Source organism: Lemur catta, chromosome 6 (genome assembly GCF_020740605.2).
Source record: "Lemur catta isolate mLemCat1 chromosome 6, mLemCat1.pri, whole genome shotgun sequence".
NCBI classification, from domain to species: domain Eukaryota; kingdom Metazoa; phylum Chordata; class Mammalia; order Primates; family Lemuridae; genus Lemur; species Lemur catta.
Window position 1 is genome coordinate 47,220,579 of NC_059133.1, and position 20,075 is coordinate 47,240,653.

The 20,075-nt window shown below is 42.0% G+C and overlaps 1 protein-coding gene across 1 annotated transcript in view; it reads right to left on the reverse strand.

The window, feature by feature from the left end:
- Positions 1 to 3,692: 3,692 nt before the first annotated feature.
- Positions 3,693 to 20,075, reverse strand: part of TBC1D30 (TBC1 domain family member 30) — an 84,947-nt gene continuing 68,564 nt past the window's right edge. The window contains exons 11-14 of the mRNA XM_045555153.1: positions 16,281 to 16,393; positions 14,169 to 14,308; positions 10,482 to 10,688; positions 3,693 to 7,320 (exon numbers count right to left, since the gene is read on the reverse strand). Coding sequence (XP_045411109.1) covers positions 6,536 to 7,320; positions 10,482 to 10,688; positions 14,169 to 14,308; positions 16,281 to 16,393 — 1,245 coding nt within the window. The 3' untranslated portion in view covers positions 3,693 to 6,535. The remainder of the gene's footprint in view (positions 7,321 to 10,481; positions 10,689 to 14,168; positions 14,309 to 16,280; positions 16,394 to 20,075) is intronic.

Here is a 20,075-nt window from a genome sequence, read left to right on the forward strand (position 1 = left end):
ATGTGCTTTTTCGGTACATTTAAAATTTTCACCATTGCAAAAAAAATTGCACCAATGGGTGCAAATATTACCCATTTAAAATAAAAGTTTAAACAATAATTTTGTAAGTGTTCTGCTTACAAATTTGAAAGTGTTCTGCTGTTTTAAAAATATTGAAAACCACCTAATTACATGGTCTCTGGGTCTGGCATTTAGTGATTTTTATTACTCCAATACAAACACCTTTTATTAAATAATACTATGCTTTGTTTCCCACTTGAGAAATGCACTAGAAATTCTACCCTATAGCTGGACATGCAATGAAAATCCATAAGCTTTTCACCATCTGTTAAATTGTTTCATTTACATTTGTGGCATTTATCATGTGAGTTATATGTAACCTAACTTTTCCCAGACCTTAGCAAATTTTTGGTCCAGATAGGGTCTCTGTAACAGCAGAGACTCAAAACACTGGTCTCACAGATATTTTGAAACAGGACCTATAAAGTCCTCCCATCCCCCTAATTGGGCAAGGTTTTCTTAAAATCCTCAGGGGGTTCCTCTCATGTGTTCCCAAACAAGTGTGCTCCCAGCGGGTGCTGCCACGGTGCTGCTGAACTCTGCAAGGCCTGGGAGACCCAGTCCCCCACCCAGTCCCGCTGCCCCCCCCCCCCCGCCCCCGGCAGACACCATCGGAGATGTGCTAGAGCCTTCTCTGGGAGAAAGCTTCTGGCCACCTGGGGAAGGTGAGCAAATGCTGCTCTCTGTTTCCACTACACTTTGTGAGGGGAATCCCACAAATACGCTGCTTGGGCTCCCAAATTTCATGGAATTTGGTGAAACAGTTCTTCATGTTTTGCCTACAGTCGCTCAGCGTGAATGCAGATGGAACTGGAGTGATAGCCAAAACTGGTGAAAGACAGTTTATCGTGCGCAAAATTACCACTCCTTCCATGACAAGGAGATAGGAGACCAAAGAAGACTTGAAAGGCTTGAGGAAAGAACCCTCTTCATGAAATGGGAAGCATGTTCCTTGACTCTGGCACCTCTCCACGCTATCTGTTGTTACCACAGGGAGACAGCCAAAAAAGAGAGAGCGAGCAGCTCAGGAGAGGTATGAGTTACTGTATCATTACAATAATATCAGCTATTGTTCACTGATACATCCACTATTTTGCCTTCATAATCTGACATCTTCACAACACCTCTGTTCCAGTTAAGTTTTTCAACATGAGTGACAGAAAATCTGACCAACTGGCTAAAACCAAAAATTGGAATGTTAGCTGATGTAGGAAATAGTTGGAGATGAAATAGCTTCAGGTATGGCCTGATCCAGGGCTCACAGACTATGAAAAGGGCCTGGTTTCTCTCTGTTTCTCAGCTCTGCTTACTCAGTGTTGACTCTTCAACAAGCTCTCCCCTCATGGTTACAGGATGGCAGCCAACAGCAACTCCTGGCTTTTTCCCTCCAGGTTCAAATCCAGGAAAAATGAATGAGTTTGCTTCCCCGAGAGTTCAAGAGCCCAGGAACTGAGTTCTTTGCCCGTGTGCTTGTCCATGGGTCAGACGCCATGGCCAGGAGAAGGAAGAGTGTGAGTGGCTGAGCTCAGGCCATCAACCTCATTAGAGGCACTTGGACAGAGGTGGAAGTGACCTGGTTCTTCAAGCAAAATCAGAGCATTGGCCGGGCGCGGTGGCTCACGTCTGTAATCCTAGCACTCTGGGAGGCCAAGGCGGGTGGATCGCTCGAGGTCAGGAGTTCAAGACCAGCCTGAGCGAGACCCCGTCTCTACTAAAAAAATAGAAATAAAAATTATCTGGACAACTAAAAATATATATAGAAAAAATTAGCCGGGCATGGTGGCGCATGCCTGTAGTTCCAGCTACTCGGGAGGCTGAGGCAGTAGGATCGCTTAAGCCCAGGAGTTTGAGGTTGCTGTGAGCTAGGCTGACGCCACGGCACTCACTCTAGCCCGGGCAACAAAGTGAGATTCTGTCTGAAAAAAAAAAAAATCAGAGCATTGTTGCCAAAGATAGGTAGTCAATTCTAGGCAGCAAAGATAGATGTCCACAACAAACCCTATGAGGCTAAAATTATTACTCTCATCGTCCACATGTGGAAATTGAAGGTCCCAGATGTTAAGTAACTTGCCCCAAATCATGGATTGGATTTGACCCCATTAATGTGTGTGATAAGACTAAAGGGATGTTTGGTAGGGGTTTCCCAGGCAGACTGGGCAAGGAGGGTGCTCAAAACAAAGGCTTATGAATACACAGTGGTATGAGGGTGTTGGGGGAGTGAGGAGCCTTCAGGGAACTTCAAGTTATATGCAAAGTTGTAAGAGTGTTGCAAAAAAAGAGCTCAGAAGAGCTCAGGCTCTGGGGTCAGATGGATCCAGACTCTATTTACCAGCTGTGTGACAGTGGCCAAGGACATAACTGCTTGCCCCCCTTTCATTATCTGTTTTGCAGTGCCAAAATGCTTCACAGGGGACTTGGGAGGGATCCGTGAGATAGCATATGGAAAGGAGCTAGTGTAGTGCTGAGCACAGAGGAGCGCAACAAGTGGTTGATGTTATTGTGCTGGTGATGACAGGTCGCACGAGGCAATGAGATGAATGGGGAGGAATGGGGAAATAAGCTGCAAAATTAACCATGGGCAAAATCATGCTGAGATGAGGATTTTAGCTTTTATCCTCCACAAAATGAGGATGATGGAAGGATTTTGACCAGAAGGGCAGCCTGATAAGTTTTTCATTTTAGAAAGCTCATGCTGGCAGCAATGGGTAACCACAGAAGCAGAGAGGTGGGGTGGGGTGGGGACAGTCCAAGAAGGGTGGCAGTGAGACTAGTCAGGAGACCATTAAGATACGGTCACTTGCGGAATAACAATGTTTCAGTCAATGAAGGACCCTATACATGACAGTGGCCCCATGAGATTATAATACCATATTTTTATTGTACCTTTCCTATGTTTAGATACACAAATGCTTATCATTGTCTCATAACTGCCGACAGCATTCACTACAGTAACCTGCTGCACAGGTTGTAGCCCAGGAGCAACATGCCACAGTGTCTAGTAGGCTGTACCATAGGTCTGTGTAAGTGCACTCTGCTGTCTGCACAACAATGCATTTCCCAGAAAACTATCCCCATCATTAAGCGATACATGACTATAGTTAGGTTAATCAGTGGTCACCAAAACTAGTTCAACATTAAAATTACTAAGGGAGGTTTCTTGTTTTGTGGTTGCTTTGTTTTGTTTTAATATAGATTCCTGGACTCTCCAGGGATAGGGAGATTCATGGGTCGAGGTACTAGCTAGTTGCCTCCCAGAAAAGCCTTTGGCTCCTTTGGGAGCCTCCTTTGATTCACCTCCTTCCCAGCAATCAGCATTGCCTAAAGGAAAACTAGAAGTGTCATAGCATGAATGCAAATATTAAAAAAGAGTTGACTTTCTACACACACACACACACACACACACTTAAGGAAACTCTGCTTACTCATATTTAGGAACCAGCTATTCTGCAAGTTCTGGGTGGGTCATAGGCCACCCTGCAACCCAGTGATTAGATTCGGGGAGAGGAGCTTACTAGGCTGTCTCCCTGGTTCATGTGACTGAGTAGGAGAGGGAGGGGTGAAGAGAAAAGAGAAGGGAAAAAGGAATGTGGCAACAATGTTCCACCCATGCACTCAGAAAACAACACAACAGCTACAACAAAAAGAATCTTTATGCATATATCTTTGTAATCAATACAATTCTTCAGAACGAGACAAAAAAAGGAATACAATATTCCAAACAGTTACAGCCGATAGGGTAACATTACAAACTAGGTTTAGATCATCTGGAGGCTTTTGTAAAAGGACAGAGGTGCAGAGGCATCAGAATGAGTCAGCTCCCAGCAGAAGTGCTAGGAGGCTACAGATACATATCTAAAAATCAGGAAACTGCTACCTGTTAAGTACTTCTGGTGTTTGCATACAGTGTCCAATACATAGGGAAGATAGCAAGTCTGTACTGGTCTTTGTACATGCTGTGTGGTAGAGGCTACTGCAGAATTCTTTATTTTCTAACGTAGGCAAGGCTCATAAATTGACCAACTCACACTGTGATGACTTGGTACAATGCATGCATGTTAGTGGTACAAGAGTGCTTTAACAGGAATCTGTTGGATTTTTAAAATTCTGACAAAGTAATTTTTATCTCAAAGGACTATCATCCTTTCAGTTAGTTATTCATTAATTCTTTCAACAAATACTTATCCCAAACCGTGAGCCATTTTATCCATCCCCTTCTCAGGAAGACCAACCCTGGGAAATGGGTGAGAAGAGAGAGTTCACAGGGCACAACATGTGCTGTTAACACTAAGACAGCTGGTAGAGGGCAACAGTGCAACTCCAAGGACTCGGTGGAAACTGGCTTCCAACTCATTACCCGTCTCCTTGAACCTCACCAATCAGGGTGCTACTGAGCTGATTCAAGAGAGGAAAGAACAATTGTCATGTTCTCCTTGAGGGATGTCAAGTCAGACAAAGCCATTCTGACTCTTTTGGGAAGGGGGAGAAGAAAAGACTATGAGGTGGAATCATTCTTATCTGTAAAGTTCAGCAGAAGGAAGAGACTCGTGTCATTTGCTTCACTTTGGAAAATGCAGTGGGTTTCCTGGGGGTGGTATGCAAAGTAAGCCCAACTCTGCACCCACACCCTTCCCGAGAAATAGGCTGCGGGCATGGCTGCTGTTTAAGAAGCTGCATGCTAACTTCAGATGGTACAGAATTCAAGACCAAAACTGCAGCAACTTATTAGTCATATTTTCCATCTTCAGTTCCTTTGGGGGTAAAAATACCACAAAGGGGATAAAATAGCTTTTCTCACTGAATATGACATTCTTATGTTTTGTTCAAAAAAGCCCACACAACCACATTCTCCACTTTATTATAAAAATTAGTACCTCTCATAGTAAAAGCCCTCTCCCAAATTTTATAGCTTTGGTTTCAGAATTAGCAACCCAATTAGCTCAAATTAATACTGACTTCATCAACAATACTCCTGCAAGCATCACCAAAAGTCTTCCAGAGATGAAGATAAAGATGCTACGTCTATTCTGCTAATGATGGTGGGGAGAAGGGGACTGAGGAGGGAGTCTTTTGTTTAGCCAAATCCAGGTGCATGAAGCATTTTAAAATCCCTTTTCAGGATAAGGAAGTCAGAGCTGGTTCTGTGAAATGCCATCACAGGACTCCGTATTGTCTGGAGAAAGGTCCTTTGAGTCAGGAGGGAGTAGAGTGAATGGCTTCCCGGTCTTGGTTTTTGACATCTATGTAGCCAATGCACCTGTGTACAAAGAGCATTACGCCCACCTATTGCACTGGAGGAAACGTGGCTAAGCCACATGGAATACCAGGAGGATTTACCTTGAGTAACTGAAGTGCTACTTCACCTCTGCGTGGCTCAGAGTTCCCATCTGCATAGTGGAGACAAGAGGTGCTCTCTCTGACCCGCTGGGCCCGGGCAGGAGTGGGTGAGAGAAAGCTAGAAAGCACTGGGGCCGTCTCTGGAGAAAGGCAGTGTTCAAGTAACAAAGTACTCAGCGAAGGACTCCAATCAAAAAAGCACAAAATTCAAGTAACAGAGTCACAGGTGCTGTGTTCTGGCTTCTGAGCAGAGGCCTTGTGCGTCTACAGTGGAGAGCTGGTGGGTGAGTGGGCTGCGTGGCGCGGCGGAGGATGCAGGTCAAGCGCCACGGGGAGCCCACCAAGTTATCCGCACCACTGAGGACCACAGCGCTCCTCGAGAGGAGAAAACGAACCTCGGGAAAAGCTGAGTGGCATGAGCAAGCTGTTCAGAGCAACTGCTTAAAGCATATCCTATGTGTATTCTCTGCATAAGATCTTCAAGCTGGTTATCAGCCTAAAGTTCAACAGATTAAAGGTTTTCTCCATTTTGCAGGTAGAAAGGTAAAGAAAGGCTATCTAGATTTTTCTCCTACACTTTAGCATAAGAAAAAAAAAAACCAATTTTGAGACTGGCACTGAGGAAAAACTCACACATACAAACAATCCCTCCAACAGAGCATGAAGAGGAACATCAGGAAGTTTTTTGCAACAAAGAAACTTTCTTTTTACAGTTTCTGTTCTAGCAGGCTGGTATGTGCATGCTTGAGTATTAGTATAACAACACTCAGAGAACCGGAAGGTTTGGGGGTGTTGTCACAGGGACCCTAAGGCCCTCAGAACAGGAGGATGGAAGAAGGCAGGTTAACAGTCTAGGTTTACATTCTTTTCTAAGTAGCTCACAATGAAAACTTGGGAAAACTTTACACTTTAAAACCACAATATTTATTTTGCCACAAGAATCCACTTCATCAGTTATCAAGTGGATGGGAAAATCTCCCTAATTCTAACTCCCATTTTAAAACTTCCAACTCCCACTTTATACACTGTTGCTCATCTCTGAACCTATCTATCGGACAAAGAAAACTCTTTTGGAGCCATTCAGCAGCAGCCCTATGCCACCAGCAAAAGGTGAGTCTAGATACAAAGTTTCTGGGGGACGTCATCGTTTCTTAGTGCCACTGTTTCCACCGCCGGATTTGCTGAAGCTCCGGCTCATCTGGGGAAAGTGCATGGTTGGGGTTCTTTCTGTAGGTCCGTATAATCCCAAATTCCTGGCGGTGGCTGACTTCCGCAGTGGCTTCACGCTGGGAAAGGGGCTAAAGATGGTTTTGGAGTTGCTGCCTTGGGGAGCTTTGCTGGTGGCTTTGTTTTCTCTGGGTGCATCAGGTGGCTCTGGGAAGTGCTGCTGGCGGGGTGGGTGTGCCCTGGGCTCCGTTTCAGTAGCAGGACCGCTCTGGTTCAGTCCCAAGCCCTCCAGCTTCACCTGGACCACAGACACGTCCACAACGGCATCTGCGAACACCGGCTCTGGAGACTGCCCCTCGATTGTCCTGCCACTGCTGCCCTCGGCACTGCTGCCTTCTCCGCGCGCTGTCGCCGCACAACCAGAGGAGAGCGCCTCCGCTGCCCCCAGGCTGTGGGTCTTGCAGGCCTCATTCTGCTCTTCTATCAGCCCTACTGTGTCCCCACAGCCCAGATGACTCTTGGTCCTCGGCATGTTCTTTTTGTGGACTCGAATATGAGTTCGCCAAGGAGAGTTGAGCTTCGTCTTAAGGTCTTCGTAGGGGACAGGAGATATTTTGCCTCCTGTGTGACCAGGGATGTGGATGACAGCATTCTTGGCAGCTCTGTTTGTCATTTTCATCTTCTTTCCTAAAAGAAGGTGGTTTATAACTGGAGAGTTGTTTACCTGAGACGGGAGAATGCTGGTCACTGGCCCTTTGTCTGAAAGAAATGTTGAAAGGTAGTGTGAAATGTACCACAGAGAAACGCATCGCTCACAGATCAGAAATCACATGGTGGTCCCCCCATCTGCCACCACCCCATTCCCTTCCCATGTATTTCCCGGGGCTTGGCAGAATCATGTGACTGAAGACAACAGAAACTGAATTCAACCCTGGAGCCTGGGGTACCAGGTCTCTCCTCTTCAAAGAGAAGAGCAGGCTGAAGATAAAAAAAAAAGGAACAGGGGCTCTGACTCTTCATTACTAATTACAGCCTGGACTCCCTAATGTCTTTTACAGATAGCTTTTGTCTCTGAGCAGCAACCTCAGAGGTCTTACATCTAGAAAATCTCTGAAGATTTTGATACTATGACAAACACCATGACCATATGGATTATCATCTGTCAGCTTCAGGGAGGTAGGAAAAGAACACACTGCATATTACAGAGACAGCAGAATGAGAGAAGTGATGAGATGGGAGTGAAATTACAGCTACCCAGTGTCTGGCCCTAGGTATGACCCACTCCTGGGTCCTCAGTGGACTTGGAAAGCCAATTGACAAGTAGAAAGCAGAAAGCACGAAAAGCTTTGTTGTCCTACAGGGCACTGTTGTAGTAGTGTAGTCCTCCTCCTGCAGCTATGACCATGCCCCGCTCTCCAATGCCACATTCAACACACTCAGTCCCAGGGATGACAGCAACAGACAGAAGTCGTAGGGAGAAGGCCTCTCCATCTTTGTGTGAACTTCATTCCTCCTTGATGCCCAGGTCATCTGGCTGAGCTTCCTCTCACCCTTCTCGACTGCTGTCATTTACCTCTGGTCACACTCCAATATTGACTGAAAACTCTGACAACTGTCTCTTCTTTACCTCATGTCCTAGCACCTCCCTGGGTTATTTTCCTGTCACTGTGACTGGCTTGGCCATTACCTGTTCTCATAGTTCCTCAAACTCTCCAGTTCCATCCTAAACCTTATCACCTAGCTCTACCTTATATGAAAAATATTTAACTCTAACATTCCTCTTTGACTCTTCTAGCTCCCAGGCTCTCAGTCTAATGATGCCCATACTGAACCACAGACACTTCTGGTTCCTTCTCATAACCCCTTGTCTATCTTCAGCTTCCTTCCATCCCAACGCTGCCAGATGCGTGGCTGACCACCTGGACCACCGCCTCACCAATAACCACACGCTCCAGGCAGCCCTATCCCTTTGTCGCATATTACTTTGGCATAGCCCCAACCATGGTACACAATCCACATTCTTGTTTTGGAAACCTGGGCCTTCAAATTCATGACTTCCTATTTTGCTGGGTCCTCACAGCCACTAAACAATCTTTTCCTTTTCCTCTCCTTTCAGTGCAAATCTTCATTACTTTAAGTTCCCATTTACTCCCAACCCCAACTTACTCCCAGCTAATAACTTTCCCCAATTTCTCTATGAAAACAGAAGCTCTCAGGTTTGAAAGGCCTCTACTTCCCATCTTCCCTAACCTGGGAAGCTGGTACCTCAACCACCATCCTCACCACCTTCCGTTAAGTCTCAGAAGCTGAGGTCTTTTGTTCACATTTAATATCTCCACCTGTGCGCTGCTAATCCTACCCAATACCTTCTCCTCTACAAGCTTGCCACTCAAAGTATGGTCCCTACCTGGTAGCATTAGCAGCACATTGTTAGAAATGCATCATCTCAGCCCCACTCCAAACCTCCTGAGACAGATTCTGTATTTTAGCAGATCCTGCAGTGATTTACATGCACACTAAAGTTTGAGAACCAATGCTCTACAACTTTGCCTTTGAGCTATAATCTCTCCCTTAAAGAGAACCATATAAACCATGATCTAGAACAGGGGTCAGCAAACTTTTCCTGTAAAGGACCAGACTGTAAATATTTTAGCCACTGTAGTGTGAAAGCAGCCTTACACGACTTGTAAACAAATCGGTATACCTGTGTTCCAATAAAACTTTATTTACAAAAACACACAGTGGGCAGGATTTGGCCAGCAGACCACAGTTTTCTGACCCCTGACTAGAGAGTATAAGCCTCGGGGCTGATTTAGTATGCAGTGGTGATTGTCCACCATCCCAAAGACTCCTACAGTGTAGTTGAAAGAGCCTATATACAAAGAATGTGGGTTGTAGCCCTGGCCTGACCACTCACTATAGCTATGGTAACCCTGGAGAATTGCTAAGCCTTCCTGAATCACCATTTCCTCACCATTTAAAAGAAAATAAGACTAACTGTCCTTGACTTCCTCATAGATTTGTTTTAAGGACAAATTAGGAAAGGTATGTGCCAATGTTTTTGAAAATTAAAGTGCTGTAATTGTTAGTTTCTTTTGTGATTGCTTTCTTAATGATTCAGGATAAAGTGAGAATCTTCCAGAAGTTGCCTATTCCACCCTGATAAGGAAGGGATTAAATAAATTCAGTTTTTGTGCAAGATCAGTCACATGTTCACAAGCCACTTAAAAACACGTCAAAATTACATTTTGGTTAATTCTGGACAGGCATCATTTTCATTAGGGTATTCACTTAGAACATGAAAAAACAACTCCCAAATCAGCATATATTAAATAATAAAGCAGATCGTTCACTCAGATTTTTGGAATTAAAAAAAGAAAAGGAAGCCTGACAATCCTTGGAAAAGAGCATTTCCAGTTGCATTGTATTGTGCTCTTCATAGTCCACTCCCAAGAGAGTGCTAACCCATCAGCAAGGCACAGGCTTTTTAATGTTGTTTTCCATTTTCTCTGATCACAACATCTGTTATAACACTACCTAAATGACTAGTGTATAGCTTAATTTACTAGTGCACAAATGACTAAATTCTATCTTCAAAGGCATAAAATTTATGAGGCAATAGCTCCAAAATTCCTCAAGTCCAAGGACTGCATGGCTTTGCAACATTCTAATCATTTGTAAATCCCTCTCCACAAGCACACATAGAGAAGCGTTTAATACCATCAGCTGCCTGCTCTTTTTCTTCTTTGGAGCCTGATAAAATAAAATAAAAAATGAGATGCTAAATATGCTATTATCTCATGCCAGCTGTGTTTACGGATGCTGAACTACAGTTAGTAACTCCGAGGCCCTCTAGGATCATTTGTTCTTCATTTCATGAGTTGTGATAGAGTTGAAATTGATTCAAAGAATCATGTTACCTGCCCTGATGTACACCTGATGAACCTGCTGCTGTTGCTTCTTTTTAATTCGAGAGTACTGCCGCTTCAGTGCATTGATATCTGTGGTCATGCGTTCCATCATCATGCTGTTAAAAGCTGCGTGGTACTCGCTTCGACAGGAATTGATTGCTCCTGGGCTCAGCTCTGCAATGTTATTAGATCGCAGACTCTGCTCCTCATTTGGCTCTGCACCCCAGGGGAGAGACACAGGCAGATATCAGTGGAAGGGAACAGCATTAAATGGGAAGTGATTACACTACAACCTAGTGTAGTATCTTAACGCCCAGGAAATTCTAAAGCACAAAAAAAAAAAAAATGTACACTAGAATTTGTCTAGTGCTTGTTTTGATTTGCTCCTGAAAATATTTCTGCATTTTCTTTTTAACCTAACTGTGTGTCCGAAATGAGCTGTGTGGGTTCATTGTTTGATTTTGTTACCAGTTTGTTCATTAAATAGACATAAGATCAACTGCCTCTGGATAAAAATCACTACCATTTTCTAAGATTCCCTTAGAAAAATATAACTCCAGAGATCTAAAATCATTGTACAGATTTCCATATAAATGCATGAGGATTTGTAAGAGACTGATAGTTTGTAGAATTTAGACTGTCATTAAAAGTTTTACTTAAGTTAAAAATAGCAACACATTTTACAAAATTAGCAAGACTTCAGACCACTGTATCACTAGAAATGAATGGTTTTTTCAATTTAACAAACATTTCCTGTCTACTATCTGTTGTTATGTTGGACATGGCTTCTGTTCCTATGACACCTACAACTAGCAGATTTGTCTCTTAAATAAAATTGAGATTACATCCAAGCAAGACAAAGTTACCATGGTGGGAGTACACTCACAGACCGCACAGGCCAAAGGGGGAAAGGCCCAGGCTGGGCTAGCACAATATGCAAAACTGATGTGAGAACCTGCTAAAAAAAGGTTGAGAGATTCCAACTATCCTAACATCTGATGAGTGTGTTATTCAAATGCCGAACATCTCATAAATTTACTTCCTTTTTTCCTTTTTTACCGAAATCACTTCTCTGAGCAGAAGAAAATTAGAAGGGAAACTGCTAATCGGAACAAAATCAACAAAAAAGACTAATGATGATGAAATTTAGGAGACAGTGATCATTTCATTCTAGAGCACATAACTGCACAGAAAGAAAAATAGAGGAAAAACTGGAAGATATACTCACACTACAGGCATGCAGATTCAAAAACTTTAGCATTAAAATATATATTGACCCCATGGCTAGAATGGAAAAGCTGAAATCCAGGCAACAAGAAGGGGGAGGAGGGCAATTCAGAAATCAAGAAGACCCTCACTGCGTTCAGATTTTTTTTTTTTTTTTGAGACAGAGTCTCACTTTGTTGCCCAGGCTAGAGTGAGTGCCGTGGCGTCAGCCTAGCTCACAGCAACCTCAAACTCCTGGGCTTAAGCAATCCTACTGCCTCAGTCTCCCGAGTAGCTGGGACTACAGGCATGCGCCACCATGCCTGGCTAATTTTTTCTATATATACTTTTTTTTAGTTGTCCAGATAATTTATTTCTATTTCTAGTAGAGACGAGGTCTCGCTCAGGCTGGTCTGGAACTCCTGACCTCGAGCGACCCACCCGCCTTGGCCTCCCAGAGGGCTAGGATTACAGGCATGAGCCACTGCGCCCAGCCTGGGTTTAGATTTTTAAAAGCCATTTTAAAAGATGAGAGACGAGCACATACCAAGGACATACACACAAAGCAGTGTGAACCCAGCCATTAAGTAGGTTAAAACTCAAAACAAGCTGAGACTTGGAGAAAATACTCAAAACAATCAAAATTTTTTTAAAAAGGCAGCAGCTACCACCACTGCCACCACTGCCACCTTCTACACAAGAACAACCACCACCACCAAAACCTGAGAAGATAGCCCTCCGATTTGAAGAAGGCAGCGTAAAGTTAGCAGATGGCAAACAATGCAGAGGGCCTCAGGTTTACTGTTCCTGGCCTCTCTCTGTAAGTTTCTATCCTCTTTGAACAAGGAGAATGACAGTGCTGAGAATAACAGTCTCATCAGATGTTAGGATAGTTGGAATCTCTCAACCTTCTTTTAGCTGGTTCCCACATCAGTTTTAAACTAGAAGAGGTAGAATAAAGGAGGAGCTGCCACCAAAGGTGGGAAAGGACATAGTGGGAAAACCACAAACTTTCAAAAGAGCTCATAGTATTGACAATGTCTTGACCACAGGAAGTCTATTCTATGCAGGAAAAACACACACACACACACACACACACACACACACACACAAAATGGCATTTGATTCAGAGCACCACATTTTAAGAGGAATATTACCAAATTACAGGGTATCTAGAGGTAAACTAATACAATATTAAAATGTCTAGGGCCGAGCACGGTGGCTCACGCCTGTAATCCTAGCACTCTGGGAGGCCGAGGCGGGCGGATCATTTGAGCTCAGGAGTTCGAGACCAGCCTGAGCAAGAGCGAGACCCCATCTCTACTAACTATGGAAAGAAATTATACGGACAGCTAAAAATATATATAGAAAAATTAGCCGGGCATGGTGGCGTGTGCCTGTAGTCCCAGCTACTCGGGAGGCTGAGGCAGTAGGATCGCTTAAGCCCAGGAGTCTGAGGTTGCTGTGAGCAAGGCTGACACCATGGCACTCACTCTAGCCAGGGCAACAGAGTGAGACTCTGTCTCAAAAAAAAAAAAAAAAAAAAAAATGTCTAGAGGTCATATCTTAAGAGAAATACTTAGAGAAGTTCTGAACTTGGGCCTTCAAGAAAGCTTTGGGAGATATGATAGTTATCCTGAAAGATTTGAAGAGCTGACAGGTAGAAGAGAAAATAGACTTGTTCTGTTTTGTTCCAAAGGGAAGAACTATTAGAACTGGTTGGTGGAGGTTATCTCTTTGCAGCTAGAATTGAGAATCTAGCAAAGTATCTTGTGAAATAATGAGTTTCTCATTACTCAAAAAATTCAAGAAGCTACCATAATGTTTTGGACTTAAAGGGTAATTGTGTTGGAAGAGAAGACAGTGTGGAATGAATTCAATTAAACTTAGAATATTTTAAGCATCTACTATATGCCAGGCTCTATGCTAAGGAACTCAGCATATAAAGTTGAATCAGATGAATGGGAAGCAAAAGTCACTGTACAGAAAACAAGGCGGGATGTGGTGGCCCACGCTTGTAATCCCAGCACTTTGGGAGGCCAAGGAGGGAGGATGACTTGAGCCCAGGAGTTCAACACCAGCCTGGGCAAAATAGCGAAACCCCATCTCTACAAAATTTTTTTTTTAAATCAGCTGGGTGTGGTGGTGCACACCTGTAGTACAGGATACTGGGGAGGCTGAAGCAGGAGGATTACTTGAGCCCAGTAGTTGGAGGTTGCAGTGAGCTATGACTGGGCCACTGCACTCCAGCCTGGGCAACAGAGAGAGACCCTATCTCAGACAAATGAAGTGTCCATTTATGCATGCAACATATAATACAGAAAGATCCTATAATGTGATAAAGTAACAGAAGATATTTTTATAAAGACTTTTAATAGTGATAATGAGTTCAGGAAATTGCTGAGGCATCTATAGGATACAATAACAATACCCTTGTTACATAGTAAACTAACGCATCGTGATAACCTAAATTAAGAGCTGCCTCTTTACCTTTAATTTGCTTTTGGTACTTCTGCAGTTCAGGCGCCAGGAGCCCACTGAAAGGTCCAAGACACCCCACTGCATTAACAATAGCATCTTCATCATCTGGGTCATTCTCTTCATCACTGTCTCTGATCTTACCGTGTCGTCTTGGAAAACATAAAAAAAAAGAAATATTCAAAGAAAATAGTGGTATTTTTTAAAATAATACAGTTGCATGGCTTAAATGCCATACCTATACATAATTACTTTACAAAAAGTCTCCCTCCCATCTCTGTCCAACTTCTGCCCAGCTCTTGCCCCACCTGCTTCCCAGGGGTGACCATAGTTACTAGTTTCTAATATATTCTTCAGTTTCTCTATGTATAGATAAGCAAATAAACAATATAGTTTTATTTCCTCTTTTTGCATAAATATTGGCATACTATTTATACTCTTCTGCACCTTGCTTCTATTCATATAAGAAACTTTTTCATATTCATACATAGAGCTTCCTTATCCTTTCTTCCAGCTGTATTGTATGTACATGGCCATGTCACGGAACCAGGCTGCTAATGGTGCACACTTGAGTGCTTTCCAATATTATACTATTATAAACAATACCACAATAAATAACCATACACATACTGTGTTTTGCATGTCTACAAATATACCTGTAGGATAATTTATAAAGATAGAATTGCTGAAGCAAATAATTTATGCATTGGTAATTTTGGTGAGCTTGCCAAATTGTCTGCCACAAATCTTGTAGTAATTGACCTCTTACCAGCCATACATAAGAGTGTCTGTTTCCCTATAGCCTTACCAACAAAGTGTATCATCAAGCTTTTGAATTTTTGCCAATCCTACAAGTAAAAAAAACCCAAATCTCCATTTCTAGTTTTAAGCGGCATTTCTCTTAGTACTAATGATGTTGCCTTTTATGTAAACTGCCCATTCCCATCATTTCATCATTTTTCAATGATGGCCATTTTCTTACTAATTTCTAATAATTTTATATATTAGAGATATCAATCCCTATATTTTGTGTGGTATGTTAAAAATATTCTCCCACAAGTATTTTTAAGACTGCTTATGGAGGTTTGGTTTTGTTCTGTTTTGGTCATACAGAAAATTATTTCTAAGATACCTGGATTTAATTTTTTCCTTTATTTTTTTTTTATTTTGAGTCAGTTACTAAGGCCTTCCCAATTCCAAAGAACTAAAGGAATTCTTACACATTTTCTTCTGCTAATTTTATTATTTCATTTTTTCTTTTCTTTTTTTTTTTGAGACAGTCTTGCTCTATTGCCTGGGCTAGAGTGCAATGGCGTCAGCCTAGCTCACAGCAACCTCAAACTCCTGGGCTCAAGCAATCCTTCTGCCTCAGCCTCATGAGCAGCTGGGACTATAGGCACATGCCACCACACCCAGCTAATTTTCTATTTTTAATAAAGACAGGGTCTTGGTCTTGCTCAGGCTGGTCTCAAACTCCTGAGCTCAAGTGATCCTCCCACCTCAGCCTCCCAGAGTGCTAAGATTACAGGTGTGAGCCATCACACTGGGCCCATTTTTTCTATTTAACACTTTTACCTATATGGAATTTATCCTGATATATAGGATGAGGTATAACTCTTTCTTTCTTTTCTTTCCCTCCCTCCCTTCCTTCCTTCCTTCCTTCTTTCCTTTCCAGATTAGGTCTCACTGGCTCCTCACCATTTACTAAATGGTATATCTTAACACCATTGATTTGATACAGTAATTTTTCATATACTAAATTCCTGTACATTTCCTGTCAATTTCTGGTCTTTACTGTATTTTAAATCAGCCCATTTGTCTATGTGTGCACCAGTTCCACACTTTTAACTATTGAGATTTTTAATATTTGATATATTTAAATAAGTTATGGGATTGCTAAATATCCATTCAGTTTATGCTCCAAACTTCTTTGGAAAGTATACTCAAAGTCTCTCTTGAATTTAAATCAAAACCTTTGGAAAAGAGACATTCAGATTTTAAGTACCAAATTACTTTGAACATATTTCAGGGGCTTCATAAATATTAATTTATAATAACAAATTAAGGTATTAAAGTCTCCCATCATGAAAACAACAAAGGAAAAAGAAAAAAAAATATCCTTACCCAGAAACTGAGGTGGGTTTAACCGTGGCTGGGAATGGTGTAATGTTGTAGGTATATTTTTCCCTCAACTCTGCCAATTGTGGGAAAGGGAATGGAGCCATAGAATAAACAGTCTGAAAAACAAAAGCGAAAACGCCAAGTCTGAAACAGTAACCTTAAACAACTCTTACCAATACTGGGAAGACATGAAAGTTTTAAGAAGTTGAGTGTGGAGAAGCAGATACTGCTTCTTACACGGCAGGTGGGAAAGATTCCACTTCAACATCTGCTTTCGAGAAAGACTAAAGAATATGCTGATAAACCCAACTGCGTTCTCAGATCAACCCAACTGCACCGGGCATTCCAACTGGTGAACGCAGGTGGGCACGTGGAGGCATCTGACTTCTCCTGTGGTTTCACAGATGGGCTAACTTGGAAGTCCACAGATCCCTCTCACCTCTGTAATAGAGCACCCATAAATGTTCTTCATCTGTAGTGCCTATTTTTCAAAGCTTTGATTATATTTATAGACATTTAATGTCAGCCTTCTGGATAAAATTAAGTCTAGTAGATGATCTTGTGATCAACAGCAAGTTTTCTCCAAAGATACCACCTTTTCAAATGTCTGTGAACGAGTTCTAGGTGAAAATTGTTAGCTGTTTTTTTAAAGGGGGAAAAAAATAAGAAAAAAAGTGACAGGGTGTAAAGCACAGGCTGTTAAAAATCTATAAATAAAAATGGGGAAAAGCACCTGTACTTCCACCAGAATTTCAAAATTAAATATCATTCTATCAGCAAGAGGGAAGTAATCTTGTTTTCTCTCTTATTTTTATCAAAATTTAATGGCTCCAAACACATTCCTTTAATCCTTCAGCATATTAATCACACTTTCATTTCTCCCAGGAAGCCAATCAAATATTCTGATGACACTCGTCTATAAAAATATTTTAAAGTGGTATTTTTCATTTCAGCAGGACTATTTTTCTGGAGGCTTAGGAGATGTCTAATATTTGCATGCAGGAAAAGAAAGGCTCTGAAAGGAGCTTATTGTGCTGCTGTTTCATTTTATAGCTCAGTGCAGCACTGTAATGGTCCCCACAGTTTTGATTCTAACAGCCTGCACATCTGACTGTCCCCAAACTTCATGGTATTCGTTTATACTTTACTGTATTAGCCCAAGATTCCAAACAAGGTTCAATTCTCCATGTTTACTGTGCAAAGCTACACAGCTTATAGGGACCACAGACATCCTGAGCTATCTTATCACATACGCTACATACTTGATTATACCCAAAAGATGGAGGAGCCGTACAAATTTACTAACAGTAAACTGTCCCCTCAGAAAAGAAGCAGAAGGAATCCTCTGGCTCCCCTTAGCCTGAAGTGTGAGATTATACCAGTTCCCAACCTTTTCCTCATCTGCAAAAGGAAGGGTGTGAAACTCAGGTTACCTCTGAGAGCAGAGAGGGTAGGAAGCGCAGGGTCAAGTCTATGAGAGTATTCACCTGTGCTGTTAATTTTTACTGCTTAAGTTGGGTGGTAGATATGTAGGTTTTGTTATATTATTCTTAATATGGTCTGTATGCCTTCCTATAATTTTGTTAATAACGTGGTCAGAATGAACACTCATGTTCTTTGATCCCACAAAGGTATCTAACAGCTGCCTCACTGCCACTGCAGAATTCCTCCTGGCTCTAATGTCTCAGCTCCACACCCCCTTCTGAGGGAAAGCGAGAGGTGTGAAATCCTCTCTTCAGTGCCCTAACTTTAGAGTGTGGCACCTCTGTTCAGGCTCAGGACGAACAGCACTGGCCTGACTGTGTCTGACCACCACACCCCAAACACCATCCCACAGTGGGGCCAAGAATCAACCTGCCCCTCACTCGTGTGAAGTTTTTTATTAATGATTTAGAAACTTGGTTTAGACATGTAAGAAACTCGTATCATTTGGATTCAACTTTAAAAGATGAGATTATTAATGCTAGGAATTTCAAAATTTCTTACAAGTGACATACGATGTCTTACTGAAGACATTAAGTGGGGTGACTCACTGAAGATTCACCTGTGTTTTATTTTTTTGCCAGTTTTGTAACAAGACATCAGCAAATTCCCTTGTTCAACCTTGGAAAGGAAGTTTATAAGAAAGAAACAGAAGTACAACCTCCTTCCCTCCATCCAGCCCCTGCCCCAGGGCAGACGGTCTGGGCTCTAAGCAAGCTCCTTCAGGGACACTCAGCTAAACATGCTTGACCAAAAAGAAAACTGGCTCCACTGAGCTTTCACCTTCTATTTAAGGTCTTCCTTTCTCTCACTTTTAGTTAGTCCTCTAAAGAAGAAATCGATGTTCCTGAAAGAAACTTGTTTCTAGTATTTCTCCTCAAATATTCACTCACTTATTTGAAGGTCTCAGATGTCTGAAGGCATGTTGATCACAGAGGCACACCACCATAGCACTCAGGGTACTCAAAATCCTTTAGGTTTCCAACTTTATAAATTGGAGATTTAAACAGATTCCAAGAAAGAGATTTTACTAATCATTTTAGAACCAAACTATGGTATAGTAACAGAATTATAGGGTTAGAAAGGAATTTAAACATAATTTTGTACAACCTCCCTCCCAAGCAGGACCCCTTCTAGAGCATCTCCAACAGATGGCCACAGAGGTGCTGCCTAAACACTTCCAGTTAGGGGCACACACTGTTTTGCAGGGCAGACAGTTTCAATTTTTGACAGAACATTAGGCAAACATTATCCTTCTATTGAACATGCATCCATACCCTTGTATTATAATTTCCACTCCATCACTGATGGAAAAAAGTGAACAGAGTAGGTCCAAAGGGAGATCCTGCCTCATGGTACATCAGAGCTCCCTCCAGATAACAATAAATCATTAACAAATGCTTTGGGTTAAGTTTTCCAAGGACCTACAAAGCCTTTTAATAACAGCATCTAACTTTTCTCTGTATTGTCCTCAAGGAATTTACAAGAGCCTCTATCAAAAGTCCTGCTGAAATCCAGATACACTATTTCATCAGCATTCTCCCAATTTCTTTAACACTATTGATTTAAAAAACCCCAAACAAACATAAAAAAGACCATTGCTAATAAAGAAAGAGTGATGTGATGTACAAGGGGAAACACACAGCACATTATTTTGAGTATGGCGCTTAGGAACGGAAGAAATGGGAAAGGCCAAAAGGGGAGAATCGTTTCATCTCTTGAGCTCAAAAATAAAGACCTTACATTCAGCCCACATTTTCATCTGGACCCATTCAGGTGCACTGACAGATTTATGGCCAACCACAGCCAGCCTATAGCTACTGAAGTTTTTTTTTAAGTGAATACAGAAAAGAGAGTGGCTTGAACTGACATTCACCATTTCTGTCCTTAACATTCTATGATGTCAAGGAAAACCAAGTCTATTTACTATCTGAACTACCAACATACTCTTAAATTGGCATTCATACTTAGGCACTGCTGTAAAGGAATTATATTTCCTTTTGCATTACTGACATGCTTTACAAGAACCTTGAAAACATAAATTGCACAAAATTTAGGTTTAGTTCATCTTCATGCAGATGTCTTCTTTGACAGGAGAAATGCTACTAAAATGGAATCTCATCAATCAACCCACAGCCTACAACTCTGCCTCTAGAATTCTCTTAAAGCAGAGTAAAGGGGGGGATGGGTGTATACATACATAATGAGTGCGATGCGCACTGTCTAGGGGATGGACACATTTGAAGCTCTGATTTGGGGGCAAGGGCAATATATGTAACCTAAACTTTTGTACCCCCATAATATGCTGAAATTAAA